The 27609-nt window shown below is 38.4% G+C and overlaps 1 protein-coding gene across 2 annotated transcripts in view; it reads right to left on the bottom strand.

Moving 5' to 3' along the window:
- Positions 1-27609, bottom strand: part of MLLT3 (MLLT3 super elongation complex subunit) — a 278476-nt gene that overhangs the window by 116052 nt on the left and 134815 nt on the right. For both annotated transcript variants that reach the window (XM_032308670.1, XM_032308671.1), the window contains exon 3: positions 7828-7910. In XM_032308670.1, the coding sequence (XP_032164561.1) occupies positions 7828-7910 (83 nt within the window). The remainder of the gene's footprint in view (positions 1-7827; positions 7911-27609) is intronic.

Raw genomic sequence — 27609 nt, 5'->3', positions numbered from 1 at the left:
CAGTAGTTAGTTCCTTTTTACGGCTAAATAATATTCCACTGTATGAGGTATCCCAGTTACTGTCTATCCACTTCTTGGATAGACATGTGTATTTTTTTTCTTTTTAGCCACTGCGAATAGTGCTGGTATGAACATCTGTGTTTAAGTTTTTATGCAGACATGTATTTTCATTTCTCTTGGGTAAACACCTAAGGGCAGAACCTCTGAGTCATAAAGTAACTCTGTGTTTCAACATTTTTTACAAACTGCCTTACTCGTTTCCAGAGTGGCTGCACCATTTTAAAATCTCAATAGCAATGTATGAGGTAGTTCTATTTTTTAATAGAGAATGTATTCAAATAAAGCAATGTTTGTCTTTAAAAAAGAAAAATTTGTGGGGCACCTGGTGGCTCAGAGGGTTAAGCAACTGTCTCTTCATTCTGGCTCAGCTCATAATGTCAGGATCCTGAGACAGAGCACCACGACACACTCTGCGCTGGCTGTGCAGCCTGCCTGTCATTCTCTCTCTCCCTGGGCCCCTTCCTCCCCAATGCACTCTAAAAAAATCTTTCTTTATTTAAAAAAAGGATTTGTTATATTACTATTGTGATGAAACAAAGTGATTTGAACCTACTTTTTTTATTTTTTTTAACATTTTATTTATTTATTTGACAGAGAGAGATCACAAGTAGGCAGAGAGGCAGGCAGAGAGAGAGGGGGAAGCAGGCTCCCCGCCGAGCAGAGAGCCCGACGCGGGGCTCGATCCCAGGACCCCGAGATCATGACCCGAGCCGAAGGCAGAGGCCTAACCCACTGAGCCACTCAGGTGCCCCTGAACCTACTTTTTTTGACTCAAAAATCTTAGCACCTAAAACTGTCAAAATGTAAGCATTACAGACTACAAATTCAGTTTCCACCTCCTAGTCCACACCTCCCCAAATCAGTCTCCACTCATTCGCTCACTAGCAAGCAGCCCTGAAACCTGGTCTTTCCCTCTTGCATCATGATACCCCTCTCTCCTGGTTTTCCTCACACTTAACTGGCATTCCTTCCCAGTCTTCTTTTCAGGCTTCCCATCTCTAGTCACTGACCCTTAGACCTCCTTTAACTGCAGGCAAGTTCCCCAAGAAGCTGACACACATTCACAGGGTGTCACTTCTTCCTATAGGACAGTTACTCCCTTATCCATACCTCCAGCCCAGCAACCACCTGACGGCCAGATACTCATGTTGCACAATCTGCCCACATCTCCACTGAGTTGACCCACAGCAACAGCAAAGTCACGGATTATCTTTTTTTTCTTTTTAAAGATTTTTTAATTTATTTGACACAGAGAGAGAAATCACAAGTAGGCAGAGAGGCAGGCAGAGAGAGAGGGGGGAGGAAGCAGGCTCCCCGCGGAGCAGAGAGCCCGACGCGGGGCTCGATCCCAGGACCCTGGGATCATGACCTGAGTTGAAGGCAGAGGCTTCAACCCACTGAGCCACCCAGGTGCCCCAAAAGTCACAGGTTATCTTAACTTGAGCTTATCTTTATCTGTCCTTTCTCCTACTCGCTACATCTTGGCAAGCAGAAGTCCTAATTTCTTATCAAAGTTAAAAATACAAAATAAAATTCCCAGCTCTTCCTCCCACTTCACTCATCACACTCAAATAGTCTCCCAATTTCTACTCAGAATTCCCCCTTAGGAACTCTCAAATTCAGCTCCTTTGTCCGGTCACCATATCTTTGCCTTAGCTTAGACCTTCATCATTCCTCACCTGGTCACCTCCCCTATGTCTGAACCCACCCCATTCTGCCTCCCACAGTGACAAGGCAGTGATCTTCCCAGTAGAAAAATCAGATTACATCCTTTCATTGATATAAATGCCTTTAATGACTCATCCTTTTCCAAAGAATAAAATCCTACTTCCTTGGAATAACCATCTTCCTTCAATACTTTCCCTGCATTTCCTTTGTTTTCTCACGACACCCTGTGCTCCTGGAATTGTGTAGCACTTGCGGTTCCCAATACTTCGCATTATTTCATTCATTTTGCCTTTCACATGTACTGCTCCCCACGCCTACACTCTACTCCCTCCCAACACACCTCTCCTGCCTTGCTTGCTTAACGCACTCATTATTCAAAACACAGCTAAAGCATAAAATCTGCTGAAGTCTTCCTAATACTTCCAATCCAATCTGGATTAGACATTCCTCTTAGAGCATTCCTTTATTAATGTAATTATCACATTGAATTATGATCATTTTTTATTTACCTGCCTCTCCTCTAAACTGTAAAACAGTCAACACAACCTTAGAATTTAATTAAAAACATAAGAAGGACTGCTTTCTGCCTTATAATTGGGACTGTAAATTTGTAGAGCCTTCTGGGAAGACAATTTGGCAGTCAACATGCTAACCCAGTAATTCTAAGAATCTCTTCTACAGAAATAGTCAAATATGTGTGCAAAAACAGATACAGATGATAAAATGTTTGTGGTAGCATTGTTTGTAATGGTAGAAAAAAAATGAAATGACCTTCAAGTGAGTATATCATATCACTGAATACCAATCAGATGTTTAAAAATACAAATTTGGAAATACTGCCAAGTGGAGTAAAGGTAAGTCACAGATCTATAAAATATATCATATTTTAATATTATGCCCCTGCCAATCTCTACTTGACATAGATTTTATCTGTCCAAGTGCATGGGGGTTAATCAGGAAAGGCTGTACCAAACAGTTAATAATGACTAAATGGAGTAAAAAAATATACTACTGCAGGGGCACTGGGTGGCTCAGTCAGTTAAGTGTCTTCCTTCAGCTCAGGTTTGATCTTGGGGATACCAAGATCAAGCTCTGTGTCTGGCTCTGTGCTCAGCGGGGAGTCTGCTTCTCCCTCTGTCTCCCTCTGTGCTCTCTCTCTCTCTCCCAAATGAGTAATAAAATCTTTAAAATATATATATTCCTGCATACTTTTTTAAAAATAAAAACGTATTGATGTATATATAAATCATTACCAGCAGGAAAAGAATGAATAACAATATCACTTCACAACACTTAAATATATATTTAAAAAAAGAAAAAACACGTTTCCATAAAACTAAGGGTAAGGACCACAGAGAATGATTCTTTCTAAGAACCTGAGTGCAATTTTCTTTTAAAGATTTTTCTTTTGAGAAGAGAAAAGCGTACTCACAAATCTTGTGTTCTAGCCAAATGATCTCCTTCTTGGAAGGCAGACTTCAATATTATGTCAATCTATGCTCCTTGGGAAAGAGTCTTCTCAAATTGCAAACAAGAAAGTATGCTTCTATTCTATATACGCAGCTAATACATTTCCGCCTCGAGGTGGAAATCTGTTTTGGCAATATCAAATTGTCCCTCTCATTCCGCTTCAGTCCTTGACATTTACTCAGGTACCTTCTCTAAGGACAGAATGAAAGAGAGAAGCAGGGTACCCTTTCAACCTAAAATGCTACAGTCAAGTACGTTTCAGTGGGCCTACTGGTTTAATTTCTGCAACACTCATCATTCTCATAGAGAAGCTTGTTCTGTTGAACACAAATGCAAAACAAGAAAGAATAAACATACAAGAATGGAAAAGCAGCACTGACAGACACTCTTACCTCCCCTTTTGGGGTAATGACTCTGACCTCTCAAATAAATGAGCAAAACTGTAAACAGGCTTATTTAGAAGCAGGGAAAGCAGAAGGATGGAGATAGACCTGAGGACAGGATGATACAGTCCTTAATATACAGTTGTAGGACTCTCCTCAAGATCACATGGAAGTCTTTCTACAGCTTTCTCTCATCTTCTCTGAAAACTCTGAAGAATACTTTTCATAAACCATTACTGTAACGGATGTTCATTCTTTGAGACAGAGCTGAAGCAACTCCAAAAATGATAAAGACTCAAAAGAAATAAAATTTACATTCTGGAGGAAGAGCCCAGACTCCTAAATTTTTACCCATACATCATTTCAGTAAGAAGAGAAATGTATCTGGCTCAGAGAATACAGCAAAACTTTGGTTTGTTAAAAAACAACAACAGGGCCTGGGTGGCTCAGTGGGTTAAAGCCTCTGCCTTCGGCTCAGGTCATGATCCCAGATCCCTGGGATCGAGCCCCGCATCAGGCTCTCTGCTCCGTGGGGGGGCCTGCTTTCTCCTCTCTCTCTGCCTGCCTCTCTGCCTACTTGTGATCTCTCAAATAAATAAATAAAATCTTTTAAAAAACAACAACAATAAAATAACTCCAAGATAAATGAAAAGAGATGACAAAGCAATAAATTCTAATTAAAAAATTAGTAACATACAGAAAAGAACTTGAAATACTACACCCATGTACCCTCCACTGAGATTAAGCAGATGTTAACATTTTCACTATGTTTACCTTTTCCTTGAAGGATACAATTTTATTTTATTTTTTAAAGATTTTATTTGAGAGGGGCACCTGGGTGGCTCAGTGGGTTAAAGCCTCTGCGTTCGGCTCAGGTCATGATCCCAGGGTCCTGGGATCGAGCCCTGCATTGGGCTCTCCACTCAGCCAGGAGCCTGCTTCCTCCTCTCTCTCTCTCTGCCTGCCTCTATGCCAACTTGTGATCTCTGTCAAATAAATAAATAAAAATCTTAAATTTAAAAAAAAAAAAAAGATTTTATTTGCAAAAGAGAGCAAGGGAGAGAGAAAGCACAAGCAGGGGGAGAGCCAGAGGGAGAGTAAGAAGCAGGCTCCCTGCTGAGAATCTGATGTGGGGCTCCATCCCAGGACCCAGGGATCATGACCTGCGCTGAAGGCAGACCCTTAACTGTCTGAGCCACCCAGGAGCCCCTAAAGGATACAATTTTATAAATATAAGCTGCTCTGCGGCTCCTCCCCAGTAACCAATGCTACTTAGTTCCCGTGCTGTCATTTCAATTCACACTCTTGTGCTACGTATGTGTATTTCTAGAACATTATTTATTCTCAGCTTCAGTGGCTTATAAAAACATATAAAAATGGCATCATAACCATATACTTACACTTCTGTAACTTTCAAGTTGTCATGATTCTTGTTTCTGAGACTTATCCATGTTGCTACATTAACGGCTATACAGCATTTTGTGTATTCCTAACCCACCATTGAGGGATCCACATCTCTATATAGGACCAATTATGTTCAGCCCACTTTTTCATATCACAAACACTGAAATATAGATGTCTCACTGTGTACCAATAAGAACAGCAATTGTTATTAAGTATTAAATCTTAAAGACAATCTAAACCCAGAAAACTGAAGTAAGCTAATATGGATGCTAAACAGAAATCTATTCAACGGTGTTCAGCTCAAGTGTCTACTTCATACTGGCCCCAAAGAAATGACTGCTTTCCATCTCATGTGCCTCCTTCTTCCTTCATTTTTTAGTAAACTACAATTCCTCAAAAACTGAGTCAATAAGATGAATCATAGGCATGACTACAAAGTGCCAAGAAGACTGAACCCGTGTGTGTGTGTGTGTGTGTGTGTGTGTGTGTGTGTGTGTGTGTACATGCACGTATGTGTGGTGTTAGGAGATTCTGGTGATTTCTATAAAAAAGGAAATTGGGTAATTCAGAAGAAAAAATTTTTTGTTGAAAAGATAGCCTGTAAAAATGACCAGAAAAGGTTAAAAAAAAAAAAAAAAAAAAAGGAGAGAAGATACTTCACTACAGCATTATTTCCAAACTGAAGCCAATGCAATGTTCAATTGACTTAAGGAGACGGGAATAGAACTGTACAACCATTACGAGCCTCCCACAAGAGATCTTACTGTCTAGTCCCTAATTACTTTAGAACAACACATTTTCTGGCTTGAAAGGCTAGACTCTTCCTAATGCCTAGATGAAATAAAACACTAGATGTGTGACAAGAGGGAAGAAAGGCACCACATGATCTTTATTAATTAAACTTCTAGAATACCGAGGGGCACCTGGGTGGCTCTGTCAGTTAAGAGTCTGCCTTCGGCTCAAGTCATGATCCCTGGGTCCTGGGATCAAGTCCCGCATCGGGCCCATGCTCAGCAAGGAACCTGCTTCTCCCTCTCCCTCTGCCTGCAGCTCCTCCTGCTTGTGCTCTCCCCTTCTCTCTGTCAAATAAGTAAGATCTATAAAAATAAAAAAAAATAGAGTTCTAGAATATTGAAAACAGGGATGGTGGAAAGAAAAGCTCTTGAACCACCCCATAAATACAACAACTTTAATTGAAAATCAATACATTAAAAAATGGGCAAAAGATTTAAAGAGTCATTTCTCCAAAGAAAATAAACAAATGGACAACAAGCATATGAAAAGATGTTCAAAACCATAAGCCATCAGGCAAATACATATCAAAACCATTTCACATGCACCACAATAACTATAATTTGAAAAATGGAAAATGACAAGTGTTTTCCAGGATGTGGAGAAACTGGATCCTTCCCCACCACTGCTGATGGAAATGTAAAATAGTACAGTCATTTTGGAAAATAGTTGGCAGTTCTTCAAAAAGTAAAACAGAGTTACCATATGACCCAACCACTCTACCTAGGTGTATACCCAGGAGATTTGAAAATGTATGTCCACACAAAAACTTATGTAGGAATAGTCACAACAGCATTATTCATAGCAACCAAAGATGGGAGAAAGTCAAATGTTAAGCAAATTATGAACTGATGAACAAAATGTGGTATATTTATACAATGGGATGTTATTCTGTTATTAAAAAAAAAAATAGTAAGCATATCAGTGCATCCTATAATGTGGTAAACCTCAAAGACATATTAAGTGAAAAAAGCCAGGCACAGAAGACCACACATTTACATGAAATCACCAGAACAGGAAATTACATCAAGAAAGGAAGTAGATTAATCATTGCCGGGGGCGGGAGATGGGAGGAATGAGATACTGCTAATAGGTACAGGGTTTCATTATGGGTTGGTGAAAATCCTAAGAAAGTCATAAAATTAGATAGCGGTGATTTTTGCACAATATGCTAAAACCCGAGCACTTGCACACTTTTTAAAGATTAATTTGATGATATGCAAATTATGTATCAATTTCTCAAATAAAAAATGCTAAAAGCCAGTTTAGGGAAATCCAAATTGAAATGAGAAAAAAAAAAAAGTCAATACATTAATGAGAAGGCATATTACATGAGCAGACATAATGTATCCCAACAAATTCTGATTTGATAAAAAACAAGAACATTTCAGTGGTATTACTAAGAAAGTGCTTACTTATACATGAAGCATTATTTTCAATATTCTATACAGACATATTGTATCTAATCTTCCTAGCCCCCTTATGAGGTAAATACTCTTTATCCATCCCCATTTTATAAATAAGAAAAGTGAACCCCACAGAGGTTGAGCAATTTGTAATATTATATAGTCTGTGTGTTTTGCTACATATATATTTTTAAATCCAGTAGAATCTATATGTCAAGCTGATATAATGGTTTAGTATGCCGTATGTGTGGCAGCTAAAGATAAATGAGAGATTATTCTTTCCAAGTGTCTAAAATTCTAAAAATATAAAAATGAGAAAAGCAGCATTTCACTGAAAAAAACCTAATTTCTCTTTTCTGTTTTACAAACATATAATAATTTTCTTCAAATGGTAATCATTCTTCTCTTAAAAAAGAAAGTTTAATGCATTTCATATAACCTGGCTTCACAGAATTGAAATTATCCTTTTTAGCCACTTCCTTTATAATTAAGGGTAATAATAGCCAAAATTCCTAGAAGACAAATTTAGCTTTTATTTTCAAATAATCTAGTGATAGAAGTGTTTATGAATCAAAATTACTTTAAACATCATCTGTTTAATGGAGGATCTTCCACTGAAAGATTAATGGGTAAAGATTACATACCTTGTTTTTAAAATAAACCTCAATTGGCAAAATGAAACCAGCATACCCAGATTCTTCTACTTTGTAAGGTGGGTCTTTGCACACTGCAACATTAAAAAGAGAAAACAGGTGAGAGGAGAATAAAAGACAGAAAGACCATCTTTCTTTTGAAAACTAAACAAAACAAAACAAAAAAAAACCCCCAAACACCCAGTCTACTATCTAGATCATGCTCCCTTCTCACACCCTTTGCGAAATCCCCATGTGCATCTCTGATCTAGCCTTTACTTCCCCAGAATCTACAATAATTTTCCTAGGCAAAGCAAATCATTAATAACTTGACTTCAGTTGTTGTCCTCCTGCCCCAAAGCTTTAGGGAAACTGAGGATAGCTCCTACCACCCAAAGCTTGAAAGTTTCCTACCAAAAGTACTATCTGTGTCAGGCCTTCGATGTAAATTACTCCGTCCTTATACCCTTCACTTTTTGGAGATACCCTGATTTCTCTGCCAAAAGGTGCCATGACAGCCTCCTTCCTTAGGAAATCCTAAATCCAGACTCTTCCAGTATTACTGGTGCCCATAACGTCACTATCCCCAATCCCCCTCCCCTCCAAAAAAGAATTAGGCAAGACTATTTAGGCCCGTTCTTAGGAAATAAGAGACACCCTCAAGAAGCTAAATATGATTTCATACCATAAGACTATCGATTAAATCAAAACCACAAGCCAACTGAAATTATTCTAGTTAAGATTGCATTTGATAGCATCATAAAGAAGTAAAAATGTAGATGCTGAACATCAAGGTGACACCGTCCTCGACGTGGCAGCTCAAGTCCTCTGCAGCAGGGCTCTCGGCTACCTTTCAGCCCTCCTCTTTTGTCACCCATCCATCCTCCTGTGCGACATTCAAGTGCACCAACTGCACCCCCCCAAATATGTCCAGCATTTCCCAACTTTGACCCGTCCTCCTGTCATTCCTTCCAACACACATTGATACTACTGTTAGTATCCTCTCCTAGTTCAAATTCAAATTTCATCACAAATTTGGTGCCCTTTCCAGACCAGAAAATACTATAATCTCTTCTCCTTTGACCCTCCTAAAGCATTCACTGTCTGAATCAGGGGTTTGACACTCAACAGATTTCCCCATTACCATATATTCAGGCATTTCATCTGTATTTCCTTCCATTATTCAAGGACAGAAGTGTTTACCTCAGGAAGATACTGAGCATCAAGTGTCAAGGGTTCAGGCACATGTGCGTGCCAGTCTGGACTCTACCTCAGACTAACCAGGCTACCTGTGGTTACTGAGTTACTCTAATTCTCCGTACAGTGGATTTTCCTCCAGTATAAGGATTCAACAGGATAATGTACATATAAGCACAGATCCTAGCCCACTTAAGTTCTCAAAAAGTGAGTGAAGTGAGGCAGGAAACCTAATCCATCAAACACCCAAATGTCATATAAACTTTTGAGATGAAAATGTAAAGAAGGAAGCATGTAAAGCCCTGGATTTTTTTATAAGACTCAGGTCCATGGCCCCTGGGCTAAGAATTCTCCAGACAGCTTCCATTTTCTTTCCCTTTAAAAAAGAGAACACCATCAGGGTCCCTGGGTGGCTCAGTCAGTTAAGTGACTGACTCTTGGTATCAGCTCAGGTCATGATCTCAGGCTTGTGAGATAGAGCCCCACATCCAACTCTGCACTGGGCATGGGGTCTGCTTAAGATTCTCTCTCTCCCTCTCCCTCTTCGAGAGAGAGAAAGGGAGTACCATATACCCAACTGTAAGCATGGCCGTCAAGATGCAAGAAGACTATACATGTGTAGAAATTCAAGGATAAGTTATTTTTCTTCTAGACAATGGTGATGATGTACATGAAAGCTGGTCAGACAGTAGAACTACGGTTATAAAGAGGTATACTGACGATGGGATTTTAACACTTGGACATCTCCTTTGACCCATCTCAGGAACCCTTCCCCAAAGAGACATCAGAAGTCAATCAGGAATAAGGAATCTCACCTGACCTTAACAGTGTCTCTAATTTAAGAGGAGGGTGGGGGGCACCTGGGTGGCTCAATGGGTTAAGCCTCTGCCTTCGGTTCAGGTCATGGTCTCAGGGTCCTGAGATCCAGCCCCACATCCGGCTCTCTGCTCAGCAGGGAGCCTGCTTCCCCCTGTCTCTCTGCCTGCCTCTCTGCCTACTTGTAATCTCAAGCTCTTTCTGTCAAACAAATAAAATCTAGAAAGAAAGACAGACAGACAGACAACTCAGAGTAGCTTCAGTCCTGCATCCACTAACCACCTGCCAACCTGTCATGAATATTCAAATATCCTGGACCCTTGGGAGGGGGTATACCACCAAAAGTACTGAGCACCCCCCAACTCACGCCAAACAGAAAGCTCGTATTACACCCAAGACATTTCCAGACTGCAAAGTCTCTCTGCCACACAGCACTTTCAGTGTCCAGGTCATTGGGGATTAATCGTGCCAGTGTCATCTGAAGGAAGTTTATTCTGTGGGCTGCTGTACATGCCAGGGAAGTTATAGCTGTTCCTCTATACTCCCTGTTGTTGAATTCATTTTCTCTATTCTACATGCAAATTGCTTCTATTATAGGAAACAGCTGTTAGTGAGCACATCTTCTGGTTGAAAGTTTGAGATTTTTTTTTTCCCACCCTCTAAAGGAAATGATTTACTATATATTAATATTCCCTAAAAGTCTGGTTTATAAGAAACTGTTTATCAATGCATACCTCAATTATTTTTAAATGCAGTATTTTCACAAATAACAATAAACGATGTCTGTAGAGCACCTTGAGTTCTTAATTAGAACTTCTTAAATAGAAGCAAACAATAGAAACATTTTATACACACTAAATATGCCAGAAAATCTGTAGCAATACAAATATAAATTACAGTCCCAATATGAAGAAAGCCAAACTAGAGCAAGTAGTTTATTTATTCAAGTATCTTATAACCTAAAACATGAACATGAGTTTCTAACCTAGTGCTTAAAAAGAAAACAGGAGTTCAAACCAAGAAACATTTTAGCCAGGGACAACAGATTAGACATAAAGCAATTATTGTTAAACTAATAGGACCACCTCTGGGACCTCCTTGTGTCACTCAGCAACACTTCTTCATTAAGAATCCCTGCTCATCATCACTGGCCACTGGGTCACCTTCACACTATCTAAAGCATCCTAAACCCTTCAACTCATTCTTCCTCTCAATTGTTCAAGAACCAGATCATCTTAAAATCTATGTAATAAAACTTTCAGAAATTATTAAAGGGACATTCATCTTTGGAATGCCATCAGATTTTTTTAGGTGACAGTAAAGTGGGAGGATTAACATCCATTCTTTAAACTATGCAAATCGATTCGGCAGAAATCACTGGAAGCTCTCACTCCTGTCAAAATCCAGCCCAGATGTTAGCTCTTTGAGAATGTCTCCCTCGCTCCCCTTTCCAAGCTTCTCGTGTTGCATTTATCAGGCTGGTGCATTTATCAGACTGGCAAGATAACACTCACTCACCTCTCCGCCTCCTCCACTAGACTGAGCCCCCTTGAGGTCAGCAACCCCATTATTACTCCTATCTGTAACTGCCGACACGAACACTGAGCCAAGTAAAGCAAAAATGTTTGTTGAATTGAATTTTTTAAAGAGACACACCATCCTTCACTGATTCACCATTGCTAAAGAAGTTGCTTTCCGGGAGCCCTCCAATTCTTCTCCAAACTCCCACTTCCGACAATTGACATGAACTTTTAAACAAAAAGGCAGGGCGGGGCGGGGCGGGGCGGGAGGGGGGGGTAGGTAATAGGTAGTGTGGTCAGAGAGGAGCCTTCTCCTGAAAGCTGACGACCCAATCTGGAATGGTTTTAATCTGACAGTACCAAACTTAGAGAAACTGAGTAAACCAACTGAGCCGGAAGATTCCCACTGTCATTCTGAAACTAACATTATAGAGTCAGAAACAACATCCCTCTCGCCTCCTTCCACGCATTTCTGCTCATGTCTTCGAAGGCTCTAACTAGGAGACATTTCCAAAACGTTCCATTTCCAAGTAATCACATGTACCATGAAGGTCTACCACCACACAACAGTCATGCCTGAGAGGAACAACCCAAAGTGTGGGTAAATAATGAGTAATTGTGTTTTGTTCCCTAAAATACCTTCTCAAAAGTAGGCACACTCCCCATATACATATGCAGTACAATGCTAGCGACGTACACTGACCATTAATCTACTTAAGTTGAACAAAAAATGCACACAAGGAAGAAAAAAACATGAAAGGGGGAAAGGTCATATTTTAGCTAATGTATAATAAGTTAAAAATCTTACTCCCTTACCTGAAATTTTTAATATTCTTCATTTAGGAGAAAAAGGCTTCAAAACAAAACAAAACAAAACAAACACCTGTGCTTGGTACAGGGAAATAAGTGCTCCTTAGATGAAAAAATAAGCTTGTGCTATTACTATACAGTTCATATACAAACACAAAAAATGAACTTAATTAAAACATTCCATTGTTTAGCACCAAAAAAAAAGAAAAGAAGCTTTTACAAATTCATAATACCCTCTTTAAAGCTTTAAAAAACTATCACTGGGCAATCATTTTTTTCCCTAATCCTCAAGAAAAGAGTTGGTGGACTCCTCCCCACTCTGTTCGCTTAGACACTACGATTCATGCCCATCTGAATACTTTGGTTTAGGACACCGCCCAGTTGACCATTGATAATTATTGGTTTTACTTTATTTACTGTGCAGAGCCCCTTCAGGAAGGAAACACACCAAACTCTCTATATAGACCGGTTATTATCCATGCTTTGTGCTGAACGTCCCTTCCAGTTGAGCATGTTGGACTCCTTCCCTTCTGGCTTGAGTTCTGCCATTTCAGAGCCCCTCAACAGGGAGGGGGCTGCCTGGACCATGTCTCTGCCCTCAGTGGTCCTGTGGGAGCATTAAGAAGTCTAAAGCTAGCATCCAGCAGTCTGAGCACCTCACTGCCATTGAGCACGGAAGCCTTTACGCTCGTGACATTTTGAAAAGAACAAAAATCAACAGTTGGGTTTTGTTTTTGTTTTTATAAGGACACACACACATAGAACCCCCACAAAAAGGTTCTGCCACGATTTCTATTCAGCCCATTTCAGTATATGTGCTGCCGAAGAAGCACTATTTGGCCCATTTCAAAACAGGTATTTTTTAAGGGCAAAAAAGTATTTTCCCCCTTTGGGCCATTTCCTTGTTTCCTGGAAAAACAACTAAAGGTAACATCAGGCAACTTTCCAGTTCCATTGTTGAGGTTTTAACCTTGTTGTGGTTGTTGTTTGTTTGTTTGTTTTTAAATTCAAAAGCAATTCTAAAAACCTAATTGCTTCATAAGCAAAAAAAGAACTGTGGTCACACAAATGTCCAATTAACTTTAACGAACTTTTAAGAAACCAGCTAGATACAGTTAAGAGACTGAGTTAGGTGGATTCACCTCTTCCAGATTTACCACTCAAGGACCAACTCAAATACCACTTCCTCCAGAGAGCCCTCTGCCAATATCACAAAACAACAATGGTAGATTCCCTCTTCTGGGTTTAACCCTCTCTTCTCCTTGATCCTATTACCTAGTCTATTATAAATGCTACTATCAAGCTCCATCCTCAGCCCCATTTCTTTCTATGCTTCCCAAGAGCTACAGCTGTGCCTCCAGCCACTTCTCATCTCTGAACCCAGCCCATCATTTATGAAATGGAGTTGGGTCAATGGAACATAACTTTAGTATGAACTTCAAAGGAAGAGATGGAACAAGCTTGGCAGTTGAGAAGAAAGGCCTGGATGGAAGGAAAGTATGAGCAAAGGCATTAGGAAAGATCAACGGCGTAATTCAGCAGTCACTCTAAGTGGAAACACAGAAAACGATGAAGAAAAAATGGATAATATGGATCAAGTTTATACCTGTATGGAGAACCTCACACCACACATACTCAGAAAGCCCAGGTGGGCAAGAAGTGGATTACACATACAAAAGAGGGATCATTAATTGTGAAATATTACAGAAAACTCCTAGATTTGGAAAAAGAATTTAAGACTCCAAATTGGCCATGTTGAAAAAACCTTAATGGTGAACATAAAAGTGACTTCATTTGTTAGTAACTTGGAATCTTTAGTTATAGACTTAGAATATTTCTAGCCTCTCTCTCCAGAAGGGAAAAAAAGGTAGGATTTTTTTTTTAAACATATGCACATTTTTAGCTTTCAGAGCAGTTACATCATTACAGTTAGCAAGAGCCCATCTAACAGAGATTAAGTCAAAACATTTCACCTGTAGAGAATATAACTGTGATGTTAAAACAAGACTCCCTTCATGATCTTCAAGGAATGCCATATAACAAATGAACCAACAAAATACAAAAGTTGCCCCAAACTAGACAACATTTTGAATTGTTAGGAAATATTAAATACAAATACTCAATCTTACATCTTTCACTAAAATTGATAGTACTTCTGCCAACTTGCCTCACGATAACTCAGTATATGGCACTGCTTCAAAAAGTGGCCTGGTGGAAATATATTTCCACACTAATTTGATAGGAAATAGCAAGAGTATATCTTTAAAGAAACTGTACCTTAGGACAAACCTAATTCTTTCATTGAGAATTAGTCAAACGGAAAAATCTTAAGATTTCTTTCTCAAAGATAACCATCATTTTTAAAGTTAAACCTTGGGCACACCTGGGTTGGTACAGTAGCTAAGTATCCAACTCTTGGTTTCAGCTCAGGTCAAGATCTTAGCAGTGAAATTGAGCCCCACATCAGGCTCTGTGCTGACCATGGAGTCTACTTGAGACTCTCACCCTCTCCCTCTGCCCCTCCCCCACCAGACCCAAGCACACATGCACATGTGTGTGCGCGCTCTCTCAAATAAATAAATCTTTTTTTTTTTTTTAAGTTTAAAGTCAAACCTTGGATAAAATATTTTTCAGAATACCATATTTCAGAAGGTCCATCTGGAAAAGCAACATTAGCACATGGAAAATGGTCTTCTTAAAAAGTAACTAAGAATCTCTCAATATGTAGCAGAAGCAACTTCATTTCAGTGTGTATTACCACATCAAAAAGCTGGCCATCAGAAACAGAGCTTCCCCTCTATGGCCTTTTATTATTTAAACAAATATCTAAGAAGCTATTGAAGAATCACATTTCCTAAAATAATCACCTTGTGACTTCTGGATGTAGCAGAAGTAAACAACCCTTGGGACAGCCTCCGGCATCAAAGTTTTACCCATGTTTTATACTTGGCCCAGCTGTCACTAAGCTTGGTGCTGCTTTTTATTTAAAGGTCCAAAAAAAAAAAAAAAAGGAGCTGCCTGGGTGGCTCAGTTGGTTGAACACCCAGCTCTTGGTTTCGGATCAGGTCGAGAGCTCAGGGTCCCGAGATCAAGCCCCATGCAGGTCTGGCCCTGCATTCAACAGGGAGTCTGCTTGAGATTCTCCTTCTGCCCTCCCACCCCCAACCCCACACTCACTCACTCCCTCTCTCTCTCAAATAAATAAATAGGGGTGGGGGGGATGTAATGTCTTCACTTATAAAATTATCCTATTTTCTCATTCATAGTAATTCATTTTTTTCTCAATAATATTAGCCTAATTAATTCAAGCTAACAGGGGCCATATAATCCTAGGGCTACAAAGGTAAGGTGGAATTCTTGCTCTCGAGCAGATGACAGTCTAGCCAGAGACACTGTCATCTGAGTACAGATTCTATGCTGGAGACAAGACAGAGTAGTGAACACATATTAAACTAACATCCACTGATGAGAGACAAGCTGGACAAGGAGGAAAGAGAGAAGACGCATCAAGAAAATATTGAGAAAGTACTGAGTATTAGTGCTATGGTGGAAAGGAAGCAGGCTCATGTGAGGAGACTGGAGAGCTCCTTCTTATTTTACATTAATCCTCCCTTCTCTGAGAAGGTGACAGTAAAGCTGAGACCTGTGCTGGATCGGCAGGAAACAAATGCTTTGTATGCTGCTTACAGAGGAAGATACGAAAACAACCTAAGGAAAGTCTATCCTTATGTCAGCCCCCAGGGCTGCTTAGCCACTCACCTGGATTTTCTAACTGAGGTGAAGGCACTTCCTCCTTCCTGAGCATCACTTGCTTGAACTTCTCTTCCAGCCTGAATACACCATTAATACTCACACAGGCTTGGCTATTCTGATTTCACAACTTCCTTTCTCCAATCTTACATTCTCCCAATGCTACAAACTCCCAAGAAAACAATGTATCTACTTATAAAATCTACATTATGAGTCTTCATTTGTGAAGGTTTAATAGGTAGGTATCATTCTTCAGAATTGTGTAACCTAATCTTAAGTGACATATATATGTATTTTTTAATCTTTTCTTGAAATCTCAGCGTTCTTAAACACAGTACAAAAGGAAGTGTCCAGACTAAGGGCCACCAGCCTTAAAAATTCATGGGTTTTAAATGCAATGTGAGAAAAAGAAAGATCACAAATGAGAAGCTGTCTACTCAAGGAGAAACCTGTGCTACAAGGAAAACAATCACATGAGCCAGGAGAGAAATGAAGAACACAAGAGTGATGCCATTCGAAATAACTTTCTCAAACACACAGACCCTCATTTGAAAGGAATACTTTAACTAAAATAAAAACATACTTTCAATAAGTGCACAGTGTGTAAGAGACACTTTAAAATGTATTGCCCCGATTTCTTGTACAGCATACAATTCCATTTTCAATACTTGCTAAATTCATACTTGCTAATTAATTTTTACTTTATCCCTTTCAGTAGGAAAAATGAGTGCATCCAGGGAAGGAACAAAAACTGTTCTAACTTCAGAGGAAGGGTTAGGGACAAGATTTCTTTCCGACATCTTGGGGACTCTACTCTGTTTCTTCGATTTAACATTTGGCCCACAGAGAGCCTATCCTAAGTACCTTAATTGATTTAAGCTCCATTAGATGCTTCAAATGAAGACAGAATGAGGGTGAAGCTCATACGGAGGCAATGGCTTAAGCCTTGGACATACAGGAATGTGGCTCCTGTTTAGCCCGACAACCTTTCAATCTCCTCAAATAAACCAGGGAAATTTTCCATCACCACCCTTCTAAGGCAAGAATTTTCAAACTATGTTCCAGGAATCCCTGCAGCCCTGTAGTGTCTATTGCTTTCACAAAAGCAATAAGGTGTTTGATCCAAATAATCAAAATTTAAACAGCCTAAGGAGCAATCCTGAGTTTTAGATACAGTATTAGGCTCCTTTGGATTATGTGAGAGGGGGAAAAAAAAAAGGAAGTGTAAACATAAAATCTGATATTAATGTTCAAAAGTAAATAAAAATTAACCTATATCATTAAAGTAAATCTTTTAGAGTTTTTTTTGTTTTTTTTGTTTTGTTTTTTGAGTGTTTTTTGTTTTTTTGGTTTTTTTTTTTGCTTGCTCTTATGATCCATGGTGTGATCTACTATTTTCTGCCTACACTGACTATGAAAGTGGGCTACATTGATTTCTCAGTTTGATTTGTAGCTCTAACATGTCTTTGGGCTAAACAGAAAGAGACAGGAACAGGAGAAAAACAGCTCCTACTTTTCTTTGTAGGTCAAATTTTACAAAATACCTTCTGATTAACAAATGCAGTGCTAACTCCATGGTACCTCTCATGGTCTCTGAAACCCAGGAATTACTTAAAGGAAGAAACAGTATCAATATAAATGAAAGAGAAATCAGAACCAACACAAAAACTAATAACAGCCAGAATTCTAGATAAGAACTCGCAAACTGAAAAGCTTAGGGGACAAATCAGGGAGCAGCAGAGAGAATCAGTCATTGGTTTAATTTTGGCTTGTCTAAAGAAAGCAGGTATGACAGTGCCCCCAAAACCAGGAAGAAAGAACACTGCAATGAGTGGGAATGATTCTAGAAAAAGCTTATGAGGAAAAGATTAAAGTACAAGCTGGAGTGCATGAGACACCCTCCACTAGATGAGTAGCTGAATTAGTATTTCTTCATGGTTACTTTCGATCTTGAAATACCCAATAAACATAGTTTTCTAAGGGGAAGGTTAAAAAGAAAAAAAAAAAAAAAAACACTGGATATTAGTAAAGAATTTGGGAGCCAATGACTAGCAGCTTTAATCTCATTTGGAAATAAGAGAGAATCACTTACTCTTTTGAGAACAGAAAGAAGGTATCCAAATAAGGCACAAGGCACACGAACCACTGCTCCAAATAAACCAAGGAGAATGGGAAGTGAGGAAAATTTGGATGGAGTATGAAGAAAGAGGAGGAAGCTTAGTGTATGAATCATAAAAGTGTTTACTAACTTAAACCAGATTTAGTTTCACAACAGCAGAGTTTGTGGAAGAAGAAATTGTCTGTAATGTGGAGGCAGAGCTTAATGGTCAACCAGAGCTTTTAAGAAGCAGCCCTTGGTTCAGATCCCACCTTGGATCCTCACGTAATACACTGTGTTCCCCTGGTTATAAAAATGGAGCTAACGTGATTACCTACATCATACAACTCCTTAAGCTTTAAGAGAGCATCCAGGTAAAGACATAAATAAGATAATCCCCAAAAAGCTTCAGACACTTTCTGGAAACTAGAAATTATCCAGTTATCTAACAGCAATCAAATTCAAACTGTAAACATTAGAGAACTTATTTTGGACTGTTGCAAAAATCTGCCCCCCCCCCAAAAACAAATATAATTTAAATATACATATTTACAACCAGTTTAACTAAACGTTCTTAGACCTGGTTTTATTGTTGGCCTTAGAGATTCTCAACAAAGATAAATGAAAAAATATATATATATATTCTTCTTTTTGGAATTCTTTCAGCTCAATCCACCACTAAAAGTAGTAGCATTCAGTCCACAATGTCTGCCCACTTCAAACTCATAATGCTCTAGTTAGGACATACTGTGGGGAAAAAAAGCAGTAAATAAAGCTTCCAAGGTTGTGTATTACAAAACAGCAAAACAAAGATACTGCAATTAAACAAACAAATAGAAAATACAAATGGAGGGGCGCCTGAATGGCTCAGTTGGTTAAGTGTCTGCCTTCTTTCAGCTCAGGTCATGATCCCAGAATCTTGGAATGGATCCCCAGGTCCGGCTCCCTGCTCCACGGGGAGCCTGCTTCTCCCTCTCCCTCTGCTTGCTGCTCCCCCTGCTTGTGCATGCTCTCTTTGTCAAATAAATAAATAAAATCTAAAAGAAAGGAAGGGAGGGAGGGAGAGAGGGAAAAAGAAAAGAAAACACAAATGTAATCTGAATTTGAGCACTGTGATGTAGCCAATGAAAAACTGGCAAGGAATCAAGAGGCATGATTCTGGCGCCACTTCCACCACAACCTCACCATATGACCTTTGGAGAGTCCCTCTGACCACTCACTCATGACCTTCTCAGTCACATAAAGAGCCATTCCACTTCAGAGGTGGCTTCTACATTTAAAATTCTAGTATTCCAATGACAAGTCCTAATGTGTGACTTCTATCTGAACCAGAAGGCAACTGCACTGCCCTCTTTAGTATCAGTGCTTAAACACAAACCATCCACTGGTTAAACATCTCATCTGCTATAACACAATCAGGAAACTAGAACAAAACAAACAAAAGAACAAGAAAACCAAAACAGATTTGGAATCACACAATTTTTTTTAAATGTCTCCTAGTAAAGCCTCTTTCTTTTTTTTTTTTTAAAGGATTTTATTTATTATTCGACAGACAAAGACTACAAGTAGGCAGAGAGGCAGGCAGAGAGAGGAGGAAGCAGGCTCCCTGCGGAGCAGAGAGCCGGATGCGGGGCTCGATCCCAGGACCCTGAGATCATGACCTGAGCTGAAGACAGAGGCTTTAACCTACTGAGCCACCCAGGCGCCCCTAAAGCCTCTTTCTTAATGGAAAAGTTTATTTTTATTAGACCAAGAAATAAGTGAATATTTAATTTCCTTAACAGAGGCTGTCCCATACCAAAAAAAAAAATTTTTTTTCTATAAATTAGATTTTCATCTTCTTGTTTCCATTTCAATTAGGAAGTCAGATTAAATCCACTGAGTAGGACCCTGTTTTACATGTATAAATCAAACTAGAAATTTGATTCCTCAGGAACTTGATATAATTTAGTTATAGCAGCAGATCAACTCAAGTATTAAGGAATGAAAGATCAGAACATACTGGCAGCATTTATGAGAAACATCATGCTCTTAGAAAGCTAAAGTAAAAAATTAAATCAACTGTTTGCGCATTAGGAATAGCACATTATGTAAAAAGGCCTTGAGTGTTATGATTTTACTATATATTACACTTGTAACACTCTTGTTCTTAATCACACTGAAACATATTACATTGCTTTTTAAATGGAATGCACCCTGCCACAATGCACTCAATCTTAATAGTATTCCAGAACAGCATGCCCATATGAAAGATAGGTTGATGAATAGGTTTATGCCTTATTCAAGGAGATGAAACAGCTCAATAGAAAGATTAAATAAGGCTCCTGCCAGTGGCTGAATCTTAAAGTCAAAGAGAAGAACACAACTCAAACCAAATGTTACAGGCAAAGGTCAAACAAGAGAATAATTAAGACCCTAACCTGAAGAGCTAGCTAATGTTCATTCATTCAGTGTAAATCAGAAGAAAAATTCTTCCTCTTAAAGTGTGATCATGGTAACTTTCACTGAGTCAGTTCTGAAAGATAAATTATAAAACTGAATGAAGGTGAGCTGCGTTCCCAAACCACCTTTACAGGGAACCACTCCTCTTATGAAACTAATGAAACTTGCACGCAAAACTACCCAGTAAAATCATTAATATCACACTTTTAAAATTAATCCTAGAATTATTAAATATCAAATATTAATAAAATATAAATTTTGCTAAGAGATTTTCAGTTCATTTTTTTTGGTGTGGAATTCTATTATAGCCTAATTCATATATATATAAAAAAGATGAAGTTTAAAAAAAAAAAAAAAAAAAAAGATGAAGTTTACAAAGGGTAAACTAGCAATTTATGTTTCCAGAGTAGTCTTCCTGTTTATTGACTTCAATGTCCGGCCACCAGTCTCAGCCCATTCTAACAGGGGATCTAATTAAATGGATGAATGTACCTCACTCCATGTAAACTACTACCTACACAATGGAAACACTAACTCTGCTAATAGAAAATCTGGGTGAGGCATAAAATAGTACTAAAACAATAGGAAAAAGAAAAGTTGTTTATCACGCTTGTAAATATTTTAGAAGCATTAAAATCCCATCTGGAGAAAAATCTGGTTTACTTAAATTTATCATAAGACAACAGGTACATCTGGGATGCCTGGGTAGCTCAGTTGTTAAGCATCTGCCTTCAGCTCAAGTCATGATCCCAGGGTACTGGGATCGAGTCCCACATCGCATCACATCGCATTACATGGCATCGGGCTCCCTGCTCGGTGGGGAGCCTGCTTCTCCCTCTCCTACTCCCCCTGCTTGTATTCCCTATCTCCCTGTGTCTCTCCCTGTCAAATAAATAAATAAAATCTCAATTTAAAAAAAAGACAACAGGTACATCTGTGTTTTATAAAAGTCATTCTCCTCATGTGCTTTCATATCCTATATGTAGAAACCCACTGTCTAATTTAGTTTCTCTTCCATATGGTCAAATTTTTTGGACAATAACATCTAATTAGGATAGCATCTAAGTGAACTAAGTAAACTGTGTGAATTAATACATGTTTGTATCATGCCCATGGAGCAAACACAATCAACCAGAAAAAGACTACAAAGAAATCAAGCAAGCTTTTCCTACTTTAGTAATTCCTTTTCCTTGTAATTCTATTTTCATAAAGAAATGCTGAGAAACTCTGAGTCCATCTGACCGTGGTCTGGGGTCAGGGAGGGTGGAAACTAAACAATATAACTTGAAATATCACAGGAAGAAGTTTTTAAGTGTTTCATAATGATGATTTATTTATAAATAAATACAACCGCTCTCATACATACTGTTACCCCTCCAGATAAACATGTACCATATACTCCAAAGAAGTCATTTTCTTTCCTCCTTAGGACAAGGAGCAGTAAGATATTTAAAGACAGCAAATTTCAAATAATGTCCTCCTTAGAGATAATAATAAAGGTATGATTTATTTAACACCTTTCACCAAGTCCCTGAAAGATCGCTGATGTCACATAAATCCATAACATAAGGAAATAAGTAGCCCAAGATCCCTGCCAGCCACCCGGTTTTTACAGATGGAATATGACAACTTAAGCAATTTACCCAGAGGTCAGGGAGCTAATTCCTGGCATTCAATCAATAGATACTTATTAATGGCTTCTGTGCCCAGCACTCTGTGCTGAATGCCTGGATGAAAAGTTACTTTCTTCTTTGCGCTTATTATTTGTCTTCTCATTTTTCCACCCCCCTCCTCCCCCCCAAAAAAACGCCAAAAACGAAAATTCTTACTCTAATAAAAAAATGTTTAAAACAAGAAGGTGATGCTGAATGAAGTTCAGAGAAATTCAGAGAAGAGCAAGGTTTCTAGACTTTGAAATATTTCAAAGTCAAGGAAAACTGGTATCACTTATGTATACCTTCCACTATACACACTGTCCAATGGGTGGGGAACCAGTATGTTCATAGTTGAGTTCTGTAAGAGAAACCAGATTTAGAGCTAGCAAATCTGTGTTCTCTGCCTGGCTCTGACATTTCCTAGCTCAAGTGACTAACTTTAGGCGTGTTACATAACTTCTTTCTACCCCAGATTCTTCTATCCCTAAAATAACAGAAAGCATCGTGCACATCCAGGGTAGTATTTTAGGTATGTTACAAGAAAATCATTTTCTAAATGCTAAATTCCTACCAAACATTAGTCTTAACACATGACTATTTTGCCAACAGTTATGCATACTTCCACTAAATGGAGTCAAAGAAAAGATGCCATTTAGCCAAAATTTCTGACTAACCAAGAGGTAGGTGTTAAGACATTAAAAACATCGTCCTCACCCTTAAGAACACCTCCCACCATTTTACAGATATAGGAGTCTTAGGGATGTGGATACTATGCCCCATTACCAATAAAGAAAGGAAAATGAAGACTGAGGAAAAAAGATTAGGATAACATGATTCTGCTAAACTATTAAGATTAAATTAACAATCTAAATTTGTAAGTTTCTTTGACAAATACGGTTTACTAGGACTTTTGTATTTTAGTTTAACACTTCTGTCCTCACTCCATGGCTTTTAATCCCAGCTTCATTTAGATAATGTGTTATGGCTACCAAAATGTATGTTTCTAGAGATTTGTGTTGATATTAAAAACCCTAATATTATTTAATTCTATTAGGATTTTCATTTGCCTTAAATTTCTTGAGGTAACAAAATCTATATTAATAAGCTAGTAAGCAAATTTTTCAAGTCACTAATGGATTTTTGTGGGGTAGGTTAATCTTCTGTGATACCCAGCATCACTACCTAATTATCTGCAAAACAAGTACAGTGCTAGTCACTCACAAACATTGTGCTTATTACACACCAGGACTAAAAATACAAGTATGAATAAAATAAGCACTTACCCTCAAAGAAATCATAGTTAGGTATTTTGGATCCAGATATTTTAGAGCCCAACTAAAAACTAAGCCCCCTTCCCCACCTATCCCCAGGTTGTAACATTAAATCAAAGTGCCTCATCTAGTAGCAAGAGTTCATTTTCTGGATGGAACAAACATCTATGGTTAAACTAACCATAGAGAAACCACATGCATGTTTTGAATATAGCAGTTCTTGTTAAAAGAATAACAATTTATAATCTATAATACAAAGTAAACCAAATTTAGAAATAAGTTCTAAACATAGTATTTCCTTAATATTAGTTCAGCAACTTAATGACAATTCAATCTTCTTCTAGTCAACCAAAAGTCAGACACCCTCACTAACAAAGTTTAATTCTTTCCCTTCTCTGTGGTGTTACTACCTCTGAAACAGAAGAAGGAGGAGAAGGAAGAGGAGGAGGAGGAGGAAGAGAGGTGGGAGGGAGGGAGGGGGAAAGGAGGGGAGGAGGGATACAGGGATGAAGGGAGGACGGAGAGGAGAAAGGAGAGGATGAAGGTGAGGGGGAAGAAGAAGAAAGAAGAAAAAAAAATCAAAACCATAGCTAAGACTCCATTAGTTTAATTTTACTAGAGCAGTTGTCCTTGGATCAGCCATGTGAGACATCACCTGGGCAACTCATGAGAAATGCCAATTCTCCGTCCCTACCCCAGTCCTCTTGAAGCAGAAACACTAGGGTAGGTAAGCCCCAACAATCTGTTATCCCAAATCTTTCAGGCGATTCTGATGCCTGCTTACGTGTGAGAGCTGCAGCCCTAGAGATGCTCTCATATACTAATCCTCATCCAAGCAGAGTGGCTCTTTCTGGGATTCAGTTTTTTTCATTGCTTCAGTTAACAAGCTGTTTCTTCCTCCACCAACTGGGTAAGGTACCTCCTTCAACCCATGAATTCCACCATTTTCTAAGACATCACTATTTTTGAAAGGACTGAAGGAATGTATGTATACAATTGCTCCCCCCCCCAAAAATTTTTTCTAACACTATTTTAATAATACAGAAATTGTTGTAACACCTAGTTTCACCAACTGTATTTGGAAAAAGAAAAAAAAACAGAATGAACAATAAAACAAATAAAATGCTCTAGAGTAAGCTTATGGCTCTTCATGTGATAATAGCACAAAAGGTACATCTGTTTACTGCTCAAGCAGACCCTGCCAGGAAAATATGGACATGGTCACAGAAGAACTTTCTAAACATCAGAGGCTAAACAAGTTGCTTTTCATTGGTCGGCAAGGAATAGGAACTGGATCCAAAATTCAAGCATAATCCACCAGATAATATGCAAGCTTTTCCCATAAGAAATGTCAAGAACACAGTAATCCCATAATGTCACTGCTATGAAAACCATAATCCTTTAAAAAAAAAAAAAAAAAAGGCCAAAAAACCCAACTGTGCTAATAAACTCAAAGAGCAAAGTAGCTTCAGGCTCTATAACAGTAACGGACTCAAAGCCTGGCCCATGTACAACGATGAAGCACAATACATAAATAATTATTGTGCAACTTTGAAATTACTACTGTACTTTCTAGTCATTGCGTAAGTAGAATTTATTGTACCACATTCTTGACGTCTGTTCCTAGAAGGCTAGAGATGATGCCCAATAGAAGTGTCAAATGCCTAGAGACATGGAACAAAGTCGATTTCTTTCACTGATGATAAAATAACCAGCCCCTTGACACACGGGGACTCTGACCTTGCTGCAGCTGCTTCTGATTTGCAAGTGTTGGCCGGGAGTATCTTTTTCTGTCTCTTGGCTCCCAAACTTGCAATATATCATTTCTGAGGACACTGACATTATTTCTATAACTCTTTTTAATTATTAGACTGATTAGAAACAAAAGATTCTTCAGTAACTTAAACTCAAGACCACACAGAAACTTTTATAACAACCTACTTAAATAAATGGGTTGAGTGAGTACACTGGAGGAAGGGGTTTGGAGGAGTGATAAAGAGCTTGCATCTGTTATTATGTAAATACTAGCTAAATTTAGAAGACTAGAACACCTTAACAATTAGCTTTCAGTAGATATTAAAGTCCAAATGCAGTTGTGAGTACTTTCATTTTCAACGACTAGCTGGCCCACAAGTAATATTTAGTATACTAAGTCAATTATTTGTCAAGTCCTTGCTTATAAACAGACCTGCCGTAACTTGTCAGTCTGTTCCTGTGCGTGAATGTCCTCACTCATATGCGACAAGCCTCAGTCTACCCCTCAAAGCCTCTGCCTTCATTCAGCAAAGACCCTGAGCATCACATCTTAGCTTCTATGCCATCCTGATTCGAATTCATCCTACATACAGCCAGCCTCCTCTCTGATCTAGTTGTTAGCTCAAGAAGATAGTGCCCTACAAACACTTTGACCAAAAAGGGAAACAAAGCAGACCAAATATATGTCCTAGGACTCTAATTTATTGAAAGCAATTTTCTTCCACAGCTTGTAAAGGGATTCTGAAGGCAACGACCATGAAAAGCACTTTAAATAAACATACGCATTTGCAAGAAAATCTTCTAAATATTTCAATTCTAAATCCCATCTGGACTCGTTGAATATTTTCAAATAGTTGATAGGTGCTGAGAACAGTGTTCTTGCCAATGGAGGACTTTATTGCCATAAGTCAATACCCAAGACTTGTGGCTGACCTAGAATAACTTGATTCTATGAATTCACCAAAAGACTATGAGCCTATTATAATGTCCACTTATCAAGCCAAAGCTTTAAGCCTACTTGACATTATAAAGCAATGGCAAGAGAAAAGGAACAGAAAGAATGAAGAATCCATTGCCTTAAGAGTTGATTCATGCATTTTAAAGGTCGGTGTGATTTATACAACCTTAAGGCTCAAGGTGAAGTTATTTGTGCTGATGGGAAGGCAGTCTAGAAAGCAAAAATTCAAACACAGCAGAAATGCCAACTATTTGATTGGTAATGGCTATGTTTTCTACAGTAACTTTTTATAATGTGAAAGAGTGCAGCTAAACAGATATCCCTCAGTAATCTACCTTTAAAAAGCAACATCACATACCACTAACTCTTTACAAATTTTTACAGAGATTCACATCAAATCTCCCCTCCTAGAAACCAGCCTGCATTTTATTAACTTGATGGTATAATTTCAAATTCTGAACTGTTGTATTAAAAAAGCACAAATGGTCTCTGGTTAAGAAATATGCAAGAATGTGTTAATGTATTTTAAACAATTTCATACAACCTGCTACTATTAGACTGCTATATTAAAATGAGTCATGCATATTAAAGACAATCCAACAGGATCAGAAATACACCATTTACAGTTGATCAAATATGGTGCTTGGCTCATTTATTTAAAAACAAAAACAAAAACAAAAACCTGGCTCAAAGTCCTTGAGTCAGGAATGGAAGCCACCATTTTCATTTTAGATTTATGGCAAAATCACACTTGACTTTCATTACTTTGATTTACATTACCTATATTTTCTAGGAATTTGGTATGACCTAAATATGAAGGCTACCAATCCACCAAAATTGAGTCCTTCTCCAAAATACAGATACTTGATTTTGATGGGGTGAAGACAGCCATACCAGTAAAGTGATCAGTCAGAGTGTTATTTCAGTTAGCAACAAAACTGTCCTACTGGAGCAAACTACACATTTCGCTAGTGCTTATTTTCCTAAATAGCAAGTAAGAGAATGCTACCTAAAAAATTTCCTAAATATTCCAAAAACAGTTAGGAAATGACTATTCCAACATTAAATGCTTCTATTTGGGGAAGACATTTCTGGATAAAAGGCCTTGTGATAAATAAGACTAACAAAACAGAAGGGAAAACTGCTATACACTCTCCTGGTTTTGCGCCATCTTCTCTAGGAGAACTAAAAAGGCAAGTCGGTGGGTTTGTTTTCTAAACAAGCTAGAAAGACCCAAATCAGAGAAATACCTTTTTTTTTTTTAAAAAAAAATTTTCTACTTTTATTTATTTTTTTCAGTGTTCCAAAATTCATCCTTTATGCACCACACCCAGTGCTCCACGCAATACGTGCCCTCCATAATACCCACCACCAGGCTCACCCCACCCTCCACCCAGAGCCCTCAAGACAGCAACTTTACTTTGATGAATGAATCTCAGAGTCAAATACGTCATGTAGCAAAGTTTCTTTGTAGACTTCAGCATACCTCATTCCTCCTTTATTATGCAAATATAAGTTATAG

Source organism: Mustela erminea, chromosome 12 (genome assembly GCF_009829155.1).
Source record: "Mustela erminea isolate mMusErm1 chromosome 12, mMusErm1.Pri, whole genome shotgun sequence".
In the NCBI taxonomy this organism is placed as follows: Eukaryota; Metazoa; Chordata; class Mammalia; order Carnivora; family Mustelidae; genus Mustela; species Mustela erminea.
Note: the sequence above shows the minus strand (reverse complement) of the source record. Positions and strands in the feature narration are given on the sequence as shown.